This window comes from Leptodactylus fuscus, chromosome 5, assembly GCF_031893055.1.
Source record: "Leptodactylus fuscus isolate aLepFus1 chromosome 5, aLepFus1.hap2, whole genome shotgun sequence".
NCBI classification, from domain to species: domain Eukaryota; kingdom Metazoa; phylum Chordata; class Amphibia; order Anura; family Leptodactylidae; genus Leptodactylus; species Leptodactylus fuscus.
In genome coordinates, this window is record NC_134269.1 from 186,133,656 (window position 1) to 186,154,841 (window position 21,186).

Below are 21,186 nucleotides of genomic sequence, written 5' to 3' on the forward strand. Positions count from 1 at the left end.
ACCTGTAGACAGGTGTGGCACTATTTTTAGAAGAATCAGACATGTTTTTCTAAATTTTAGACAACTCTTTAATATTCATGTCAAGGTTGATATGACAACGAAACGATCGCGAGCAACCATGGGTAGCAGATCTCTCCCTGAATACATTTCCGGATATATCTTACCGTCCGATGCTTCTTTTTTTTTTTTTTCTCTTTACATGTACAGTTCTCCATTATTGGAGATATTTGCCGTGCGGACTTTGGCCGGTCCTGGCATCTTCGTAGGTGAATTAGATCTTGTAGTCATGACTACTGTTCATTTTCTAGTTTTATTGCAAGGTCGCCTTTGTTCCCGTCTAATGTTACAGAGTAGTAAAAACTTGTAAATCTTGTTTCCACCTGTACACACAGCCAGACCAAGGTGGGGGCACAACTGGCAACTTCTTTTTTTACTATGCTCTGTCGCCTATAGGCACGAGGTGCTTTTGGGCCCTTCTACTACTAAAGTTACATTGTAAAAGACTGGAGTTAGGTGCCAAAATGTTATTGGTAGACTCCTATCACTTACCAACTTTCCCAAAATATCCAGGACACTTCCATTAAAAGATTTGACACCCCCCTGTCCCCCCGGAGTTGGCAGAAGTCACCTACATCTTCTAAGCTCAGCTGAGATCAAACTGATCATGTCATGAAAAAGGGATGTGACCAGTGTTCATGTAAAGAAGAAAAAAAATCACACTAGGCCCGACCACGAGGATCCTGAACCCTATTTCTTTCCCACGGGAGGGGGTGGGGGAGCATAACTGTTGGCCGCATAAGCATTTCACGGACCGTCATGGAAGATGTATGTCAAGTAGTTGAACCAAGTGGACGAACAGGTTGGAAATATTTAGAATATTTCAGATTGGTGCCTAAGGGATCATTTTGGTAGGGGGCAATAGACCCACTGTAGCCTCATAAATCACTCAAATTCTGTGAGTCCAGTTCAGATATTCTACACTTGATCTGGAAGATGGGCTCATGTTTCTTGGGCTGAACAAGGCTGTCTGAATGGGCCCAAAAGGATTCACTTGTTGGGGCTAATAGGTTACCGTCTCCAATGTTGTTGGATTGTCCAGGATTATAAGATTCATTGACCCATCCTTTGACTCATTTGGTGGGAGCTGATTTTATAAAAAATGCTATAGAATATTGTTCTTCACCAAGAGGCGCTATGTTTTTCATTCTTGTGATCTGCAGGGGTCTCAGGCCAGGTTCACACCTGGCTTCGGTATTCCGTTCGGGAAGTCTGCTTGGGGACCCCCCAAACGGAAACCTGTATGCACTAAAAAGCGGTTAGCTAAGATACCACATGGACCCCATAGACTATAATGGGGTCCGTGTGGTTTCCGCATGAAACCTGTGGAGAGAAAAGTGCTGCTATGGATTCCGTGTGGTTTCTTAGCTAAACACTTTTTAATGCATATAGGTTTCTGTTCGGGGCGTCCCTAAGCGGACTTCCCGAATGGAATACCGAACGCAGATATGAACCGGGCCTCCGCTGTCGGCCTCCCACCAGTCACACACTGGAATATGGAATATTCTGAGGACATTTACATATTCACATTTGTGACCCACCTTTGTGAACCATACCCATCTTTTCAACCTTTATCCTTCCCTTGTGAGGGGACCTTTGGTTGCTTTATTGTTTAATGTGTTCCTATGGTGGACCAGAAAATCCGATTAAATAATGCAGATGTGAATGTACCCTAACCTATCAGAATGTTCCTCAAATTTGAGAGGAATCCAGAAGAAAACTCACACAGACATGGACACAACTTTATTGCTATATTAGTGCAACATACACATTAGATGATTGTCTGCTAAAGCCAGAGATTTGATGGGCCCAGCTGACCACATAATGTGTATGGGAGGTGTCCTTGATGTACCACATATAGGGGCTGGGAATGGGGTCAGGCCAATAGCTTGCTATGGGTTCCTGTCTTTCATAGTTGCAGCCCTGGCCATCAGAGTATCTGGGAAAGGCTTGGGAGAGTCTCAATAATCCAATGCCCGGCAGAAATGAGTATCGAATGTTTAGCCATAATCTAAAGTACACATATCTGACCGGAGCGCTGTGCTTGAGAGTATAATCCGACAATATCTTGTTGCTCCCAGGGTGAAGCTGATGCGGTGGTTTCAGTTTATGTTCTTCATATCTCAGCTCTTTTAACGCCTGGCTTGCAAAAAGTTTTTATAATTCCCAGCTGAACTTCTTTTTCACTTCATTCTGCAGAGGAAGACCTTTTTACTTTACCCTTGTGGTTCAGTCATTGGCACGGTCATATCAAGGCAAACTTACTTCTTAGAATTTCTTCTGACTACTTTGAATATTATGAGGAAAGGAGGAAAAAAAAATCCAAAGCCTAGAGGTCAAATGTAAAATGATGGGCGGGGCAACAAACTGGTTCTGTAACAGCTACAGTGTCCTCCGGCCTCCCCCGCAGCTCTGGAGATGGGGATGATGACTTTCACACTTTCAACAGTTTGTACCTCACGAAAGGTAGTTAGAAATGATCCACCATTTGGCCTCAGCTAAGAAATGGTTTCTCACAATTTGCCCTTGTACAAGTGATCTGCTTGTATTATTATTATTATTATAATTATTATTATTGTTTATTTATATAGCACCATTAATTCCATGGTGCTTTACATTATTATATTAATTCTTTGGTGCTGCACATTATTATATTAATTCCATGGTGCTGTGCATGATTATATTAATTCTATGGTGCTGCGTATTATTATATTCCATTGTGTGTACATTATTATATTAATTCCATGGTGCTGTACATTATTATATTAATTCCATGGTGCTGCACATTATTATATTAATTCCATGGTGCTGCACATTATTATATTAATTCCATGGTGCTGCACATTATTATATTAATTCCATGGTGCTGCACATTATTATATTAATTCCATGGTGCTGCGCATTATTATATTAATTCCATGGTGCTGCGCATTATTATATTAATTCCATGGTGCTGTGCATTATTATATTAATTCCATGGTGCTGTGCATTATTATATTAATTCCATGGTGCTGTGCATTATTATATTAATTCCATGGTGCTGTGCATTATTATATTAATTCCATGGTGCTGCGCATTATTATATTAATTCCATGGTGCTGCGCATTATTATATTAATTCCATGGTGCTGCGTATTATTATATTAATTCCATGGTGCTGCGTATTATTATATTAATTCCATGGTGCTGCGTATTATTATATTAATTCCATGGTGCTGCGTATTATTATATTAATTCCATGGTGCTGCGTATTATTATATTAATTCCATGGTGCTGCGTATTATTATATTAATCCTATGGTGCTGTACATTATTATATTAATTCCATGGTGCTGTACATTATTATATTACTTCCATGGTGTGTACATTATTATAGTAATTCCAAGGCTGCTGTACATTATTGTATTAATTCCATGGTGCTGCGTATTATTATATTAATTCCATGGTGCTGCACATTACTTTATTAATTCCATGGTGGGTACATTATTATAGTAATTCCAAGGCTGCTGTACATTATTATAGTAATTCCAAGGTGCTGTACATTATTATATTTATTCCATGGTGCTGCACATTACTATATGAATTCTATGGTGTGTACATTATTATAGTAATTCCAAGGCTGGTGTACATTATTATATTGATTCCATGGTGCTTTACATTTGAGGGTTTACATGCGGTACACAGAATATACAGAACAAATCTAATACGAAGAGTGACCAACTGGCACAGTGGGGTAGAGGGCCCTCCCTGCTGGGGCTTACAATCTTTGAGGGAAGGGGGTAGAGACAGAAGGAGAGGGGGAGACTGTACAGATGGTGGTGTGGTGATGGTGTTATTGGAGGTTGTAGCCTTCCTGAATAGGTGAGTCTTCAGGGCCTTCTTGAAGCCTGTGATTGTGGGGGTCAGTCTTATGTGTCGTGGTAAGGAGTTCCAGAGTATGGGGGATGCACGAGAGAAATCTTGAAGACGGTTGTGTGAGGAGCGGATGAGAGCAGAGCGGAGTAGGAGGTCATTGGAGGATCTGAGGTTACGTGTGGGCCGGTAGTGGGAGATTAGTTCAGAGATATATGGAGGGGCCAGGTTGTGGATGGCTTTGTATGTCAGTGTTAGTAATTTGAACTCTTATTTGCTGAGCAACGGGTAGCCAGTGGAGGGACTGGCAGAGGGGAGCAGCCGATGAAGATCGGGGGGTGAGGTGGATTAAGTGAGCAGCACAGTTGGGGGGGGGTTGAGAGTATTCGCTGGGAAGCAATGGAGAAGGGTATTACAGTAGTCTAAATGGGAGATTATGGAGACATGGACTAGTATCTTTGTATTTTCAGGGGTTTAGGAATAAGCAGATTTGATGGATGTTCTTCAGTTGGAGGTGGCAGGAGGTGTCGAGGGTTTGGATGTGCGATGTGAAGGATAGGTCAGAGTTCAAGGTTATCCCAAGGCAATGGATCCATGGGACAGTGGTAAGTGTCGTTCCATTAACTTTAATAGATGGGGCAGGTAGAGGGACCGTACGAGTTGGGGCGAAGATGATTACTCTGTTTTCTCCATGTTGAGATTTTAGAAAGAGGGAGGAGAGAAAGGAGGCTATGGCCGCTAGACACTTTGTAACCCTAGACAACACAGAGGTAATGTCTGGTCCAGAGAGATATGAGTGTCATCAGCACAGCAATGGCATTGAAAACCATGAGATTCTATAAGTTGTCCAAGGTCCAACATGTGCCCATTTATGTGAATGGCAGAGGAGGACCATTGAGAGAGGCCAAAGGAGGCATTGAGGGACAGGAGACTGGAAGCGGAGGGGTGGTTTTTGTTAATAGGGATGTTGAAATCACCCATGATGATGGTGGGGGTGTCTGTGGATAGGAAGTGTATTAGCCAGATGGTGAAGTAGTCGATGAAGGTAGTGACAGGTCCCGGCGGTCGATATGATGGCCAGTTGGAGGTTGGAAGGTGAGTAAATGTTGTTGGGGTGGAGAGTGTGCGAGAATTGCAGATCTCTTACAGCTTGGAATATGCTGGGACTAAATACCAAATTAAAAGTAAACTGCTTTTTGCAGCCCCTTAGAAGGGATTCATAGAGACTTAGACAACTAAAGGGGTCATTCGGGAGCCATTTCCTGAACTGGATAAGCTTTATTACTAATAAACAACCCAGTCCTCCTAAGTCCCATTTGAGGTCAGACATCTTGTTCCTGTCTCAACTCACTGACTCCCCTCTACTCCGTCTGCTGGTCCATTGAGTAGAGTGGAGTCAGTCATGTGACCTAGAGTCAGAATGTCAGCGGAGTAGGCAGTGGAGTCCACAAATGTAATAAATGGGGCTTCGGGAGACTGGAGTTTATAACCAGTACAGGAAATACACTGGTAAACTTAATTATTCTTCAGCTATTGGTGGGGATCTGTGACCTTGACCCTCCCGATCAGCTGCTCAAGTGAATGGAGCTGAGCTGCAATACCAAGCACAACCTCTACATCATGTGTGGTGCTGTGCTTGGTATTCATTGAAGATTTTGCAGCACTCTGTAGCCCCTTCAGCTGATCAATTGGGGTCCTACGAAATGGTCACCAATAAGTACCACAAAGTCCCTTTAAGGATCCCCAGTTCCTCGAACCACATGCAGTATAGCTAGTTAACCCTTGTGCAGTGATTGGTTTCTATGGGCAACTGACCCATTGTTCATGTAGTTGTTGTCCAAGATCAGCTTAACTCAAAATGGCCTGCAGACTGAAAACAGTTGACGGACCAGATGACCTTCTTGCCATTTTATTTTTAGCTGAGGAGGAAAGTATGAATAACAAGTTTCTTCCTTATTTTCTCCCTGGTAAAGCTGTAAATGTCACTTTTAGCTGCCTATAAATTTTTGACCTGTAGACGGTGAAGTGACAGGTTGCAATGACCCAGCAAATTTTATTTGGCAGTGAGCGGAGTGTTGTGTGCCCGCAGATAGAAGAGATGAATGAGAGAGATGGACACTGCATTCAGACAGCCATATAGTGAACACATTGCACCCATTATATGGATTCTGCAATATTCAGACCTCTAGAACTTGGATCACCTTGTACTGTGTTGGACTGGCACAATAGAGGATAGCTGAAGGTCGCGCCCTCAAAATAATTTTATCTGGTGGGCCCAAGGAACCTCAGTCTGACCCTGGCCTTTATCCCTATGTGAATCTAAGTTCATTTTGTCAGAGGTGAAGGAGATCCAGCTACTGCAACTGCAGTCCTTAGGGTAGGTCATCAATATCGGCTCGATGAGGACTGATAACTGAGACCTCCGCAGATCAACTGCATGAATGGTGAATGTCGCTTGGGTGGTATCATGTTCATTCGCCTGTGTGCAGAGCAGTCCCATTCAAGTAAGTGGGGTGAACTGCAATACCAAGCACAACCACTGTATAGCGCTGTGCTTGGTATTTAGAGAAGAGGCCACAGTGCTCACTCAAACGCTGCATCCTCCTCAAACAGCTGATCAGTGGTTGTCCCAGGAATCAAACCCCAACCGATGTGATATTGATGACTTATGCCAAGGATTCTGTAGGATCTTTACTTCTTATATGAGGGCAGAATGTACTCTGTGCACAAGCAGTGTAAGTTTACAGTGAAGTCTATGGAGGGGTGAGGGAGGGAAAGAGTCAGAAGTATAAGACACCAATAGCATTTAAGAGGTGGTACTTACGTCTATAGATTTGTTCTGTCAAGCTCAGCTCAGCGATGTCACTGAACTATACGGACGACCTTTCTGACAGTGGGGAGATATCGGTGCTGAATCAAACGGCAATCATATCTGGTACTGGAGCGTATACTGTTACTGTCAGTATATATATCAGTATATAATACCACTGATGTCAGGACATGAAAGTTCCTCTTGAAATGAGTAATTTCTGGAGAATAATTAGAGCAATTTCCGGAGAAGTCTGAAAAGTAATTCTTGATAACCCAGCTGTGTTGTGAAAGAGAACGGTCTCTTTGCCATATCTCTCTGCCATGTCTCTGCTTTGAGGAGCTGCCACCTCCATAGTCTTCTATTATTACGGATCACTGGCAGAAGGAGGCAAATAAGTGAAGACACAGGCAGTTCTTCCTAAAAAAGTATTTTACAAAAATGAGTCCCCTTGACCTGCGCTATGATGGGGAGAGTTTAGTTACAAGTTAAGTATTCAAGATGGGTTTTAAATGTTCCTCGGACAAGGAGTGGGTTGGATGCACCTGATTTCCGAAATATGAAACCCAAATTGCATGCAAATTATTATAACCCCCGCTTTTTATGTTCTGCATTGTCGTACAGATTGGCAGTGTATGGGGCACGATGCCATGAGGGAGCGAACGTCTTATTATAATAATTATAATCGTCCTTATTCTTTCTGTCCTTGGGTAAACCAATGAGGCAGAGGACGTTTTCTATTTTCAGATTTCATTTCGGCGTATCCTAATGAATAGATGCAAGTCCTCTTCACCATGAACCAGTTCTTCCAGATAATTATAGAAGCATTTGCTTGTATTTTTGGAAATTACTTCTCCCATGTCTTCATTCTGACTTTATTACGGAATGACATCAATTACGACTACATTAAAGGGATCATTTAGGCTAAGTTTATGCCAAAGGGACTGCAGTTTCTTTGCAGACGAGCTAAGTGGAGTGACAACCGGTCTGTTGGCCATTTCCAGTCTGAATGCATACCCTTCCAGCTCATTGGCTTATATAGTATGAAGTACAAGTACATCATTCATTCGAGATTTAAAGGGGTTTTCTGGGTTAAAGTGAAAACCCACTAGTGGCCATGGGATGTGTGAAAGGATTAAAGAAGCTGTACTCTCCTTCCCTGGCGGTCCACTCTGGCCAGTCCAGAAGGGGTGAAACTTCTTTGATTTCCATAGCTGACCACTGGCCAGTCACATGTACAAGTCCGATGACATCACTGCTGATATGGGGGATGCAGTGTTAGACAGAGTGCTGGGTTAAGTGACTTTGCTTTATTTTATTTTTATTCTTTGCATTATATGTCACCCTCAGCCACCAGAGTTTTTGGGGTTTTTTTCAGTTTATGCTGGGAAAACCCCTTTAATTTTAGTTTTGACATCAGTTTTATTCTTTAAAGGGTCACAAATCATAGAAATAGATGTAAACACGTTCTTAAAACAAACCATCTTGTAAACCTGCAAAAATCCTGACCGATTCTTTTTGTTTTTTTGGCTTGGGCAAGGCAAGGACTCATGAGTACACTTCGCCATGGGGACAAGACTTTGCAATATGTTTGTTCTACTGTAGAGTCAATGGAATGATGAGGAATGGAAGAGCTGGTCATGTTTTGTGCTTTTCACATTTTGGGTTCACGGAAATCTACAAGGTATTGCATGGGCCCTTTGTACAGAGTGGCCCAAAGGGTATCGCTCACTCTCTCATGAGGACCCAGCACCCCCCTTCCTACATAGACAGCCCTTTATGTCCATGGGCCCAGTCAGGGTACCCATTACTCATGTTTGCTTAAGTGCTGTAGGTTAGTGTTACTTGCAGAGAGATTGCTCGAAACTCCTATGTCCAAATAAAAATCGGTAATGGATCCCCGACAAATCATGTTGTAGTTGTACAATGGAAGTCCTCCTTAGGGGTCAGGTATGCTATCCCTTAAGTGACTCCATTAGTTATATGAATGCCATATTTCCAAGCCTCTGGTCATGTGTGTAAAATATTAGTAAATTTGTTTTATCCTTTCTCAAGGTTCACAAAGAATCTGTCTCCTGACAAAATCAACCTCAGCACCCTTAAAGGAGAAGGTCAGTTGACCAACCTGGAACTTGATGAAGATGTGCTACAGAATATGTTGGATTTACCTACCTGGCTCGCCATCAACAAAGTCTTCTGCAACAAAGCTGCTATTCGAGTGAGTCCAGAGTCATTTGTGTCATTTCCATCAATTTTGTTGATTTTTGGATTTCATTTGAGTGTGTTGTCCTGATATCTACAAAGTGGTCTTCTGGTTAGATGGTGTTTAGCTGGATTTTTGAGGAGTGGAAAGCTCTCGACCAGCAGTATGAAGAATTTTGCACTTTATGTTAACATATTATTAAGACACATAGATAATACTGTCCTATTTGTCGCCCCACATAGATATTGGTGACCCCCACAGGTAATGGTTCTCCCCACCTTACCCCAAATTATATGCAGGCTACACAATTCTGGTGAATTGAACACTTGCCTCTTTTTCATGCAAAGCACTGTACGGCGCCCGTCTGTGCACCTCTTCTATCACCCTCCCGGTTACCCTGTCACCTGCACTATGGTACTATAAGCAGTACCATATAGTGGAGGACAGCATGAATGGAAGGACATTAGAGGTGCACAGCCGGGCGTCACATCAGCACTTTGCAGGAAGGAGAGGTAGGAATGAAATTCATTACACCTTGCAACAGTAGTTTGAGGGGCCTATGGGCCCCCACTGGTTTAGGGGCCCAGTCAAAAGGGTGACCACTGTGACCCCCTATAGCTGTTTGTTCTGTATTTAGCTGAAAGGTCCACAGCATTCCCGTGCTATACAGTACTGGGGACTTTCCAGCTGAAGACAGAACAACACATAGTATGGCCCCCACACAGTATATGACATCTTTTTTGCCACCACACTGTATATGACACGGCATATCCCCTCAGTATATAGTCTGCTTTTTTTCCCTATACAAAGTATATACAGTATAGCTTAGGCTGGTAGCAGCTGATAATTTACTCACCTATCCACACTTCTGTCCATGCCAGCTGCTGCTGCCACCTCCAGGGCGCAATGTACCAGACGCTGAAGAACAGCAGGACGTACCATCCTGGCATTCGATGCAATGTGCAGCGCCGCCTAGAGGTGGCAGCGTGGGCTGGCCTGGACAGTAGTGTGAACAGATGAGTAAATTATTAGCCGCTACCTATAACAACAAGAATGCTGTCCTTAGTTCATGTCAGCAGTTAGTGTCGTGCCAGAAAACACAAGGCCGCAGGGCTTGTGTTTTGATACCTGTGTTTTTACTCTTCTTGCCCCTCTCCCTAATATATAGATCTTTCCAAAAGTTGATATACGTCTTTGTGTTGTGCCAATGTCTTATGGTCACATTTTTTGGGGGGTAATGTAACCTAAGGCCCCACGCACACGACCAAGTGTACCATCCAATGGAGGAGGTGGTTTTGCAGTGGAGTGCGCTGGATGACTCTTGTAGTGACATCCAGGTGTCATCCGAGTGCCGTTCTGTGATGCCTTCACTTCTGTGGGGGCTTCTGATCCATTCTGTTCTGATGACCTGGAGCAGGATATAACCTGACCTATAATCATCATGTCCGTCATTTGCATTCGGCCTTACACCTTTGTATCACACAGAGTAGTCACATAAATGTACAAAAACAAGGTAGAATCATCAACTCTAACATAATTTCCAATAAAAGCCCAATTGCCCCCCTACCCCATCTGCACTTTCTTTATATATTATTACATTATATGACATATGCTTTTTTTCTGTTTTACAGATACCATGGACTAAGCTGAAGACTCACCCCATTTCTCTGGTTAGTTTCCCATTTCTAATATCAGAATAGCATGAAATACTGAAAAAAGTCATAATGTCAGAGGACAGATGTTCTGCCAGGAGCCATTGCTTATCTCGTGGTGACTGTATCCTTACAGAAATTACCCACTTCAGGCAACCCTGCTTTAACCTCTTCACATCTTGGCATTTTTCTGATTTTTCATTTTCATTTTTGATTCCCCATCTTCCAAATCTCTTAATTTTTTTTTTTATTTTTATGGTCACAGAGCTGTATGAGGGCTTAATGTACCATCTAATATAATGTACAATGTACTGGGAAGCAGGATGGCGTGGAACTAAAGATAACCTGCGTTTGTGCAGCTCTACTCTGAGCTTTGTTTTTCTGGCGCTCACCGTGCAGCCAAAATGAAATCTCATCTGTATTCTAAGGGTCGTACAATACTGCAGCCAAAAAGCGCTGCTGGAAAAACCGCAGTAGAAACGCATTGCAATTTTTCCCACTGCGCGTTTTAGAGAAAGTCCACAGAATCCCATTCACTTTGTGGTTTTTGACACGTTCAAATCACAATCTTCACTGTACGTGGGGTCCCAGTCTTTTATACTTTTTTTTTTTTTTTTTTTTAGTTTTTAAAATTCTAAATATTTAAACACCCAACTTCTGCCATAAAAGTACAGCAGAGGCCGAGAAAGGGTTAAAAGATTTACTGAAAATAAGCAGATGATAGGGTTTCCCACTGAAGAGACATCCATTGATCTGCTGGTAAACTTAGCAGCAAGGGTTCAGTTTCCCTGCAGCACTTTTGCAGGAATCCTATGAATCCTTACACAGTATCCTTTGTAGTTACTGGGTTGTAGCTGCCTCAGGGACTTCCATTGATCAACTGTAATCTGTAGATAAACCTGGCAGCGAGTGTTTGATTTTTCTGTAGCACCTCCGCAGGGCATATGGGGTATTACACAGTGCACTTTGAAAAATCAATGAGTTCAAGTCAATGAACTACTAATTTCTCCAGAGAGAGATGTTCTTTGTATCTGCTTTCTGGTCTAGGCAATAGGTGGAATTTCCGAACGGTATCCTCTTCACACCTAATAATATTTGTGTGTGTTTGTGTTTTTCCTGCACAAGTGGGAAAGTTATTGAATTACATGTTCATTATAGTTTATGATCATAGATCACGATGTCGTTACCGATGCATATTAAGCACTAAGATTAATTTATATTCTGTCTTTAGTCTCTGGATAAAGTAATAATGGAAATGAGCACATGTGAGGAGCCACGCGCATGTAACGGACCCTCGCCGCTGGTGACTGCTTCTGGACAGAGGTGAGATATTGCAAATCACAGCGCAGAACAATCAGCACATCTGTATTCTACCTAAGTATAAATACACTAGTATATGTAAGTATACTAAATATACTATACTGTTTCTATGGCCGTTCCCTAGTTAAAAAGGTACATGTACGTTGTCATTGGGGAGAACAGAAGGACTAGTGTCCATTGTGACGTCTCTTTCCATGTCTCCTTTTATACCAGTATTAGGGAACTCTAGATCATGCAACTCTATACAACCATTTAAAGGGAATGTCCAGTTTTTAACTGTATCGCTTCTAGGTCACAGTATTGTCTACGGCTTAGCACTCAGCACACCCTCTCTGCAGCAGACATTATCAGTTGAATCCTGAATAGTGGCGCATGTGCTCCACCATTGTATTCAACACTATCTGCGTCTTAATGATGCCATCTGAAATAGCAGGACAGCAACCAGAATGCTGAACTATTCCACTCAATCTGTGTTAAGTCATCGCTTCCCGGAGGTGGAGCCATGTTCTATAAAGCCTTTATAACATCCTTTGGATATGTGATAAATGTCCCAAATGAGAATATCCCTTTAAGGATCTGATAGCTCTCTTTTTAACCCTAAAAATCGGAGTCTTGTATTCCCAATTAGCATAGGGCATTTGACTAGACCTGGACGACCATTATCCATTAAACAGCTGGGGGAGCAGCACATTGTATAGGAATTTCAGTCACGCCACAATTTCAAGGCATTTACCCTGTGTAATGCAGCGCTGCTTTGGTTCTTACTGATCCATGAGTGTTTGACAATCTTCCTGCAAATATTTGGCAGGATCGTGTCACCCCTTTTGTTTAACTTGGTAAAACAAATGGGACGGCGTATATTTATTGTGACGGATACGCATACTTTAGCGTCCGGTTCAGTGTCAAACAGAAGTGCAGACTGCGGCACGAGAAAATATAACATGGTATAGGAGCAGGGTTCAAGTTCTTGGGGACTGTTACTTATTCTGTAACTCAGGTGTGCCTCATTCACATGTTGCAGTTTTGTCACTTTTTCTACCTCAGTTATGTAGCAATATGCAAAAACTGCAATATTTGATGAGCCTTATACTGCTTTGTTGTCCTGATACATTGTAGCAAACTATCAGGACAGCAGAGATTTGGGCTGTAGATGTGTTCTTCTTACAGAAGATTGTTTAGTCTGGTTGCAATTGTAGCAAACTCAGCTATGAAAAGTATTGAGTATGTTTAAGGAGAAATATGTCTAAGGATATCAGACTATCTAGAGCAGGGGTCCTCAAACTGCGGCCCGCGGGCCACATGCGGCCCGCCAAGCACTTCTGTCTGGCCCCGCCGACAACGCCGGCAGGCGTGCATTTATAATGAAGCTCCTGGGGAGCTCGGGCCAGGCCATGGAGCGCACTTCACTGTACCTATTGGAGGGCACCGCTCCCGATGTCTGTGCCACCTGCTCTGCCTCCGGCCCACTGTTTAAAAAGTTTGAGGACCCCTGATCTAGAGTCTTCTCGAAGACATACAGATGCTACCTGCAGGCATCTGTTTAGGGGCTCTGAGCTCCTGTGAGATTTCTGTTGGCTCCGCATGTAAATATTGGTTTTACCAAATAACTTAATTTTTCTTAATTTTTTTTTTAGTGAATATGGATTTGCTGAAAAAGTAGTAGAAGGAATCTCCCTATCAGTGAACTCCATCATTATCCGTATTCGGGCGAAGGCCTTCAATGCGTCCTTTGAATTATCCCAGCTAAGAATATACAGTGTGAACGCAAACTGGCAGCTCAGCGACCTGCGGTTCACTCGGATACAAGATCCCCAGCGTGGAGAGGTAAACTGTCATGTCGCTGGTTTATAAGCCCTGGGGACCTGGGTTTGAATCTTATTGTATCTTGCCTTGTCTGGATTATCTCTGATAATTCACTGAATTTCATTCACTTCCTGTGAAAAATGTCAGTTTATTAAATTTTCTGGATTATTTTATGCTGAATTAAAAGTATGTTCCAGGACCTGAATATTTGTGTAGCTGCGTTTGTTATTGCTGCTCAGCCCCATTTACTTGAATGGGACTGACCTGTTGCTGTATTACATGGTTGTCCATTCATTTGAATGGGTAGCATGTAATTCTATGCATCACCAGCAGGGGCCGCTTGATGGGCTGCCCATTCTGAGGGAACAGCCCCTTTAAATACTTTCCCCAAAACAACAGAATATAACCATATCTGACCCTTTGGGGGGGGGATGTTAATACATACAAATTTTCGATTTTCTACTGTTGCTTTTTGTATAGTAAAAACAGCAGACAGAAAGATTACATAGAGTTGAATGGCGTATACAGCAGCACCGTTGTAAGGCTCCATAAAAACAGTTAAAGGGGCATTTGTAATTTAAAGGAGCAGTAAATCCTACTAATATTATAAATTGTGTGTTTGGATGTTTGTTCCTCAATCACACCCAAACGGCTGAATGGATTGCTTTGAAATTTCACACACATCTACATATTGGCCACGAAGGATACATAGGCTACTTTAAACGTGTCCCACTTGCCCCAAATCGCCACCGCGACCCTCAAAAGTTGGGTCCGGCTCCACTGTCGGCCCTGAGGTCAGCGCAGGTAGTGACACGCAGCTCCGATTGGTGCATGGCGGGGCGGGAGCGGGATAGGGAGACAGCACAGTGGCCCCATAGGTTAGCGCCGAAATGTGGGCATGGCCAGCGCGCGAGGACACTTGCCTGAATATGGCGGCTGCCTGCCTGCATGTCCCAACGCTGCTCACATGCTGGCCAGCCACATATCGCCTAATGCTGGCATTACATACAGCAGCACGACCAGGCCTCAAGCCCACAGCAGCCCGTACCCGCGTACTGTGTGGCCGGGAACAGACAGCACTCCAGGGTTTCCAGGGTTTCTGGAAATTTTGCACCTCCAGTAGCCAGAGCAATTTTCACAGTTTTGAGATGGACAAATCAAACCTAAATTGCAACATTAAAAAAGCATCCAACCCCCCCATACCTATATATACCTATATATTTTCTTAAAGTAGACACCTGCATCATTTTCTCAATGCCTCTTGGTACTGTATACGAACAGGCACCTTCATGCAATTTTGATTTAAAGTGAATGTTTTATGAAAAAATGCAAATAAATGTATATTAGTTGCTAAAAGCTGAAACCAAACCAAAAATTGCACCATACCTCCTAAAAATAAGAGTTCAACATGTGCAGACTTAATTCATATCACTATGGCCTACACCCACATGCTCCTGTCTTCAGGAAATCACCATAACTGGGAGGAACAAAAATCTGCTTTGAAGCTGGAAATGTTAAAAAAGTATCATCCTATAAAATGTAGGGATTACACGCCATGAAAAGTAATTGAACCCCTAAACCCTATATATTTTTTGAAAGTAGACAACCTGAAGATGACATATGTCTTAATGGGTCATCAATAGCCACATCCACCTTCATCAACTTTGTGACAAACACAAATAATTTTTTGAAAAAATGCGCTAAAACACATATTTGCACCTAAAACTCATGTTCAATGTCGCATTCATATACAAAATACATTTAAAATAATAGCTTAAGGTTTAGACTATGTGTGTGTGTGTGTATGTATATATATATATATATATATATATATATATATATATATATATATATATATATATATATATATATATAATAAACAACTACAACAAGAGCTCAGACTCCCCCAAAAAATAAATACAGAATTTAATAGTTCATATATACAACCACCTTCATGCAACGTTGTGGCAAACAGAGATTGCAAGCAAAAATTGCACAATAATTCGGGAATTGAGATCTGCAGTTGGATCTCAGTGCCAAATAGCGTTTTAAACAGTGAATCGCTCCAAAACTGTAAGTTCTATCATCAAGTTCTTGGTATCAGTTTAAAGATGAGATTCTCTTCTTTAAAATGCATTTTAAAGCATCAAGATATGTTGATGCAGTTCAGAGATATCGGCATTAGTAGGGAGGACGTAGTAGCTACGTCCTCCGCTACTGAGGTGCCACCTTGGGAGGACGTAGAGCTACGTGCTTGGCAGTGAAAGGGTTAAAGGACAGGAGGCTAGAGTTAGAACGGGATGGAGAACTGGGATTATTAAGGGGGTTGGTTTTAGTTTAGCTGGTCACCTATTGCATACAGATCAGTGTGTGTGTGTGTGTGTGTGTAAGGGGGTGGGGGGAGGCTCCTGCTGCAGCCAGTTGCCTTGCACAGGGGACAGGTCTGGATTGTGGTTTGTGATTAAGAGGTAATTGACTGATCAACACATATGGAAGAATTATTTATATATTTCTGCTTGTGTTTTAATCGCGATACAAGAAGACAAATTTTTTTGTTTATTTTATGCATAACGTTATGCTATGTTTTCCATAAGACGGATACAATTACGAAGGATTTCATGTTCTTCCTCTTTTCTGTTAAGGTACTGACATTTAAAGAGATAAACTGGCAGATGATCCGGATAGAAGCAGATGCCATTCAGAGTTCCGAGCATGAAATAATGAGCGCACCCGTCCGTCTCATCACCAACCAGTCCAAAATTAGAGTCACGCTGAAGAGAAGAGTGAGTCTGAATATTTCTTCTCTTTCTACCCGCCATGAAATCTCCATCGCTCTCGCGCCTGCCATCTGTCATCCTGTTCACTTCGAAACAGTTTCTTCTTTTCTACAGTATAATTACTAACAGGATAAAAATCAGTCGGTAATTTGCAACGTGCCAGATAGAAAACCAAAAAGCTGTTGAATATCCTCATCAAAGAAGTCATTTTTTTTCATTGTGCCTCCTTAGAGGGGACCTTTTACCATCTGTACCAACTCTTTATATCCTTCAGTAGGTGGCGCTCCACTAATTCTGGCACATTTGGATTTTTTTTCTCTAGCCCCCGCCATTCCCATGCAATCAGTGCGGTTAGTTTTATTACAATTAGGCTCTCAAGTATCTGGTCCAGCTAAGGACCGCTCACCTGACAGTAAAGAGTAAAATTAGCATATCAGGCATAGAAACTAAAAGGGTGAGAGAAAAAAATAGCACCTATTAACCTTTTCCTGACATCCACTGTAGTAGTGCAACAGGTGTTGAGTATTTGAATATGATGGGCACTCAGGAGCTGAGCGGCCACCATAGCCGAGTCTCCTCTGTATTATACAGTGGAGACTCCGCACCAGTACTTGCAGTGATCGTGGCCATTTTCTTCCCAGGTGATTCAGTCAAAGCTGAATGATAGAACCATTTTCCCAGCAGTGCCATTTTGGGGTGGATCACCAGACCCCAGAATGAGACCCAGGGCCAGTGATCCTATGCCATGACCGCTAGGAGCCTATTGAAAGCCTTTTATCAGAACACATATAAACGTAAAAACCACATGTATGTGTCTGTACACGCCTGGTCTACAAACTTATTAATATGTTTTTCCCATACTATGGCAGAAGAAAAAAAATAAAAATAACCAAACTGCCATTTTTTTCACTCTTTTTACCTCCCATAAAATTTTTCTCCAGTTCCATCCCATTCTGAATTTTTTTTTTTTTCCAGCTTTCAAGTACATTGTACGGAATATTAAATGGTACCGTTACATAGTACAATTTGTCCCACAAAAATGAAGCCCTCATACAGCTCTGAGAAAGGGAAAAAGGTTATGGTGTTTGGAAAGCGGCGAAGTCAAAAATTAAAATTGAAAACCCGAAAAATTGCTGTGGCTGGAATGGGTTAAAAGATGTAGAGAGAGGGTTGGGGTGGACACAGGGCATCTTCACTTTTGTAACATTCTTTAGGAAACCAAACATAACCTCTCACCTTTTTAGCTTTGTTGGGATATACATGTGTATATGTAGTTTAAAGGGGACCTCCCACATGAATACACTCTGCAAGTGTTTGGGTGACCACACTAGCGCTGCTGTATACAATGCAGGTCACCGATTCTCAGGATTAAGAAAAATAAAATAAGTTTTGAAACCATTTGATGTAGAATCTGTTGGGGAAAGTAAAGGGGTCAGAAGACCATTATTGGTTCCCATACATAGTGGTTCTTCACAGTATTGTCCTCATATTTCTATCTTCTGGATAATGAAGGGTCTGGACTCTTGCTTCTTGCCTTCCATATATTCGAGTACTAGTATCGGGCTCTCAATTGACTATAATGCACGCATCATTCACATTCACCATTGAAGTCCATGGAGAGGACAGCATAACTTGGAAATATAAGGGACACAAGGGGTTAAGAGGCACAATACCATACCTCTCAACTTTTGAAGGGTAGAAAGAGGGACAAATTTGGCTCCACCCACTTTTATGTTGACTCGCCCATTCTCATTCATTTTTCATGTGCTCCCACACAGTATAATCCTCCTAAAGTCACCTATAAATTATATGTCCCCCCTCCATCTCTCCCCCAGTTTAATATAGACCCTTCGTCTACCCCTAGTTTCATGTCCCCCCCCCCCCGTCTCTGCCCAGTTTCATGCCGTTCTCCCCCCTTCATCTGCCCACAGTTTCATGTCCCCGTCTCTGCCCCAGTGTCATGCCGTTCTTCTCCCCCTTCCTCTGCCCCAGTGTCATGCTGTTCCCCCCTTCATTTGCCCCAGTGTAGTGCCGTTCCCCCCCCCCCTTAATTTGCTCCAGTGTCATGCTGTTATCCCCCCTTCATCTGCCCCATTGTCATGCCGTTCTCCCCCCACCTTCATTTGCCCCAGTGTCATGCCGTTCCCCCCCCCCCTTCATCTGTTCCAGTGTCATGCCGTTCTCCCCCCCTTCATCTGCCCCAATATCATGCCGTTCTCCCCCCCCCTTCATCTGCCCTCAGTTTCATGGCCCCCTACATTATGTTCCACCTTAATGTTTAACACAAACAAACACTTACACTCACCTTCCTTCACTCCCCCGCCGCTCTCTCCCTCATACACATAGTTGTAGGCGCGATGTGACGTCGTCACATCACGGCTACAAATGCCGGAGTGCAGCGTTAAAGCAGGAGCTGAGCTGTGACAGCTCCTGCTTTAAAGAGGACCTTTCATGGTCCGGGGCACAGGCAGTTCTATTTACTGCTGGAAAGCCGACCGTGCACTGAATTCAGGGGCCCTCCCCTCCTGATAATGCTGGTCTATGGATGAGCACTGTGAGCAGAGGGAGGGGGCATTCCTCCTCGCTCACACTGTTCAGCGTGATAGCCGCTGCTGTGGAGAAGGACGTTCCTGACTGACTGTCTGACTGTCAGGAACGCCCGTCTGACTGTAAAGAGCTACGGTACCGGGACCGAAAGTTCTTTACCCGGGGCACAGATCGGAAAAGCCGACAATGCACTGAATTCAGCGCACTGTCAGCTTTCCAGCAGTATATAGAACTGCCTGTGCCCTGGACCATGAAAGGTCCTCTTTGCCTATGTATTCAGCTCATCGGCATCCGTAGGATACCTCCTGCCGACCGCGGGACGACACCGAAATCGTGAATGTCCCGTGGAGATCGGGACGGTTGGGAGGTATGCAATACTATGGCTTGTCAAATGGCTAAAAAAAAAAATGTGTGTACTCTCCTATATAATCATTTCCAACAGGATAGCCAAAAACTGAATTGTAGTCGTGATATTGTTATACTTTGGGTGCCCTAGTGGATGGCATGTGAACTGCAATATTTAAAAAAAATTAAAAATACAATATATGAACAACATTAAAAATTATTTTAATATGATTGCAAAATATCTGAATATGAAGAGAAATCGTGATCTTCAACGTCTTCCTCGGTGTCTGACCTGCTGCTTTCTTTTGAAGGTGGTGTAGCTCTGTCTAGAGGTGTTGGTACAGGAAGTTCAGGGCAGTGTGGTATTGGGGCAGTAGATGAAGGAATGTCAGGATACGTTACAGGCGGTGCATTTTTGCCAGTGCGACGTTTGGAAGGGTCCACCATGCAGAAGTAGCAATTTGTTGAGTGATCAGTTGGTTCACGCCAAATTTTTGGGATAGCAAAATGCATGGCTCTCTTCTCTCCCCTGTACCAACCTATAAGCAAACAAAATAAAATTTGGATTGAGAATTTGATTTAGGCCTATTTCACACTAATGACTAGTGATATTTACAATAATAACACAGTTAATCTGCTATTTAAGAGAGTAGCATTTATCCACTTACCGTCAAGAGTTTTCTTGCAGTGCTCACATGTGAAATGAGGAGCCCATGGTTTGTCTTGGTCACCAACAGGCATGCTGAAGTATCCTTTGTAGGTCTCACACATCTTAGCAGATGCTTCCACAGAGTACTTTTTCGCTCTTGTCTTTATAAAATGGCCACATACATAGCAAAATGCATCTTCTGGATGTATGCAACCTCTTGATGCCATCTAAATTGACTAAGTTGCTGTGTACTGTAAGGAAAAAGAATGTCTATCCAAACTTGATAAAAATGGTCTTTATTCCATGCAGTATTAAAGTACAAGAGTGTATGAGGATTCAGCAGAGCAAGACTGATCACACGCTATCAGAGTAACACACAATATATGCATTTACGAATACTGTCATTATCAGAATCTGAATAGATATTGAATTCACACCTGTCTATCTAGGTCAATTCCCCTTTGTGATGGTCATTGCCCACTTACTATGCAATCCCAATCAATTAGATCCTGTCTCTCAGGAAGGGCTATAGTGGCCCTATACAGTGGCGGATCCAGTCTTTGCGGGGCCCTGGGCAATTGACTTTTGCGGGGCCCTAGTTACCGGGGGGGTCTGGGGGGTATTCCCCCCCCCACTGTATTATATACTCCTCAGTACCCCTTTACTGTATTATATGCTCCTCAGTACCCCCCACTGTATTATATACTCCTCAGTACGGTACCCCCCACCCCACCCCACTGTATTATATGCACCTCAGTACCCCCCCTACTGTATTATATGCACCTCAGTACCCCCCCCCCACTGTATTATATACGCCTCAGTACCCCCTCACTCTATTATATACTCCTCAGTACCCCTTTACTGTATTATATGCTCCTCAGTACCCCCCACTGTATTATATACTCCTCAGTACGGTACCCCCCACCCCACCCCACTGTATTATATGCACCTCAGTACCCCCCCTACTGTATTATATGCACCTCAGTACCCCCCCCCACTGTATTATATACGCCTCAGTACCCCCTCACTCTATTATATACTCCTCAGTACCCCTTTACTGTATTATATACTCCTCAGTACCCCCCACTGTATTATATACTCCAGTCCTCAGTACAACAAACACATCATACTGTCATACACTGACTTACCCATGTGAAGAGCCACAGGCCACAGC

At 42.9% G+C, this 21,186-nt stretch overlaps 1 protein-coding gene across 1 annotated transcript in view; it reads left to right on the plus strand.

The window, feature by feature from the left end:
* Positions 1 to 21,186, plus strand: part of BLTP3B (bridge-like lipid transfer protein family member 3B) — a 68,422-nt gene that overhangs the window by 12,632 nt on the left and 34,604 nt on the right. Inside the window, exons 2-6 of the mRNA XM_075274820.1 lie at positions 8,772 to 8,934; positions 10,551 to 10,589; positions 11,803 to 11,894; positions 13,526 to 13,715; positions 16,337 to 16,477. Of these exons, the coding sequence (XP_075130921.1) occupies positions 8,772 to 8,934; positions 10,551 to 10,589; positions 11,803 to 11,894; positions 13,526 to 13,715; positions 16,337 to 16,477 (625 nt within the window). The remainder of the gene's footprint in view (positions 1 to 8,771; positions 8,935 to 10,550; positions 10,590 to 11,802; positions 11,895 to 13,525; positions 13,716 to 16,336; positions 16,478 to 21,186) is intronic.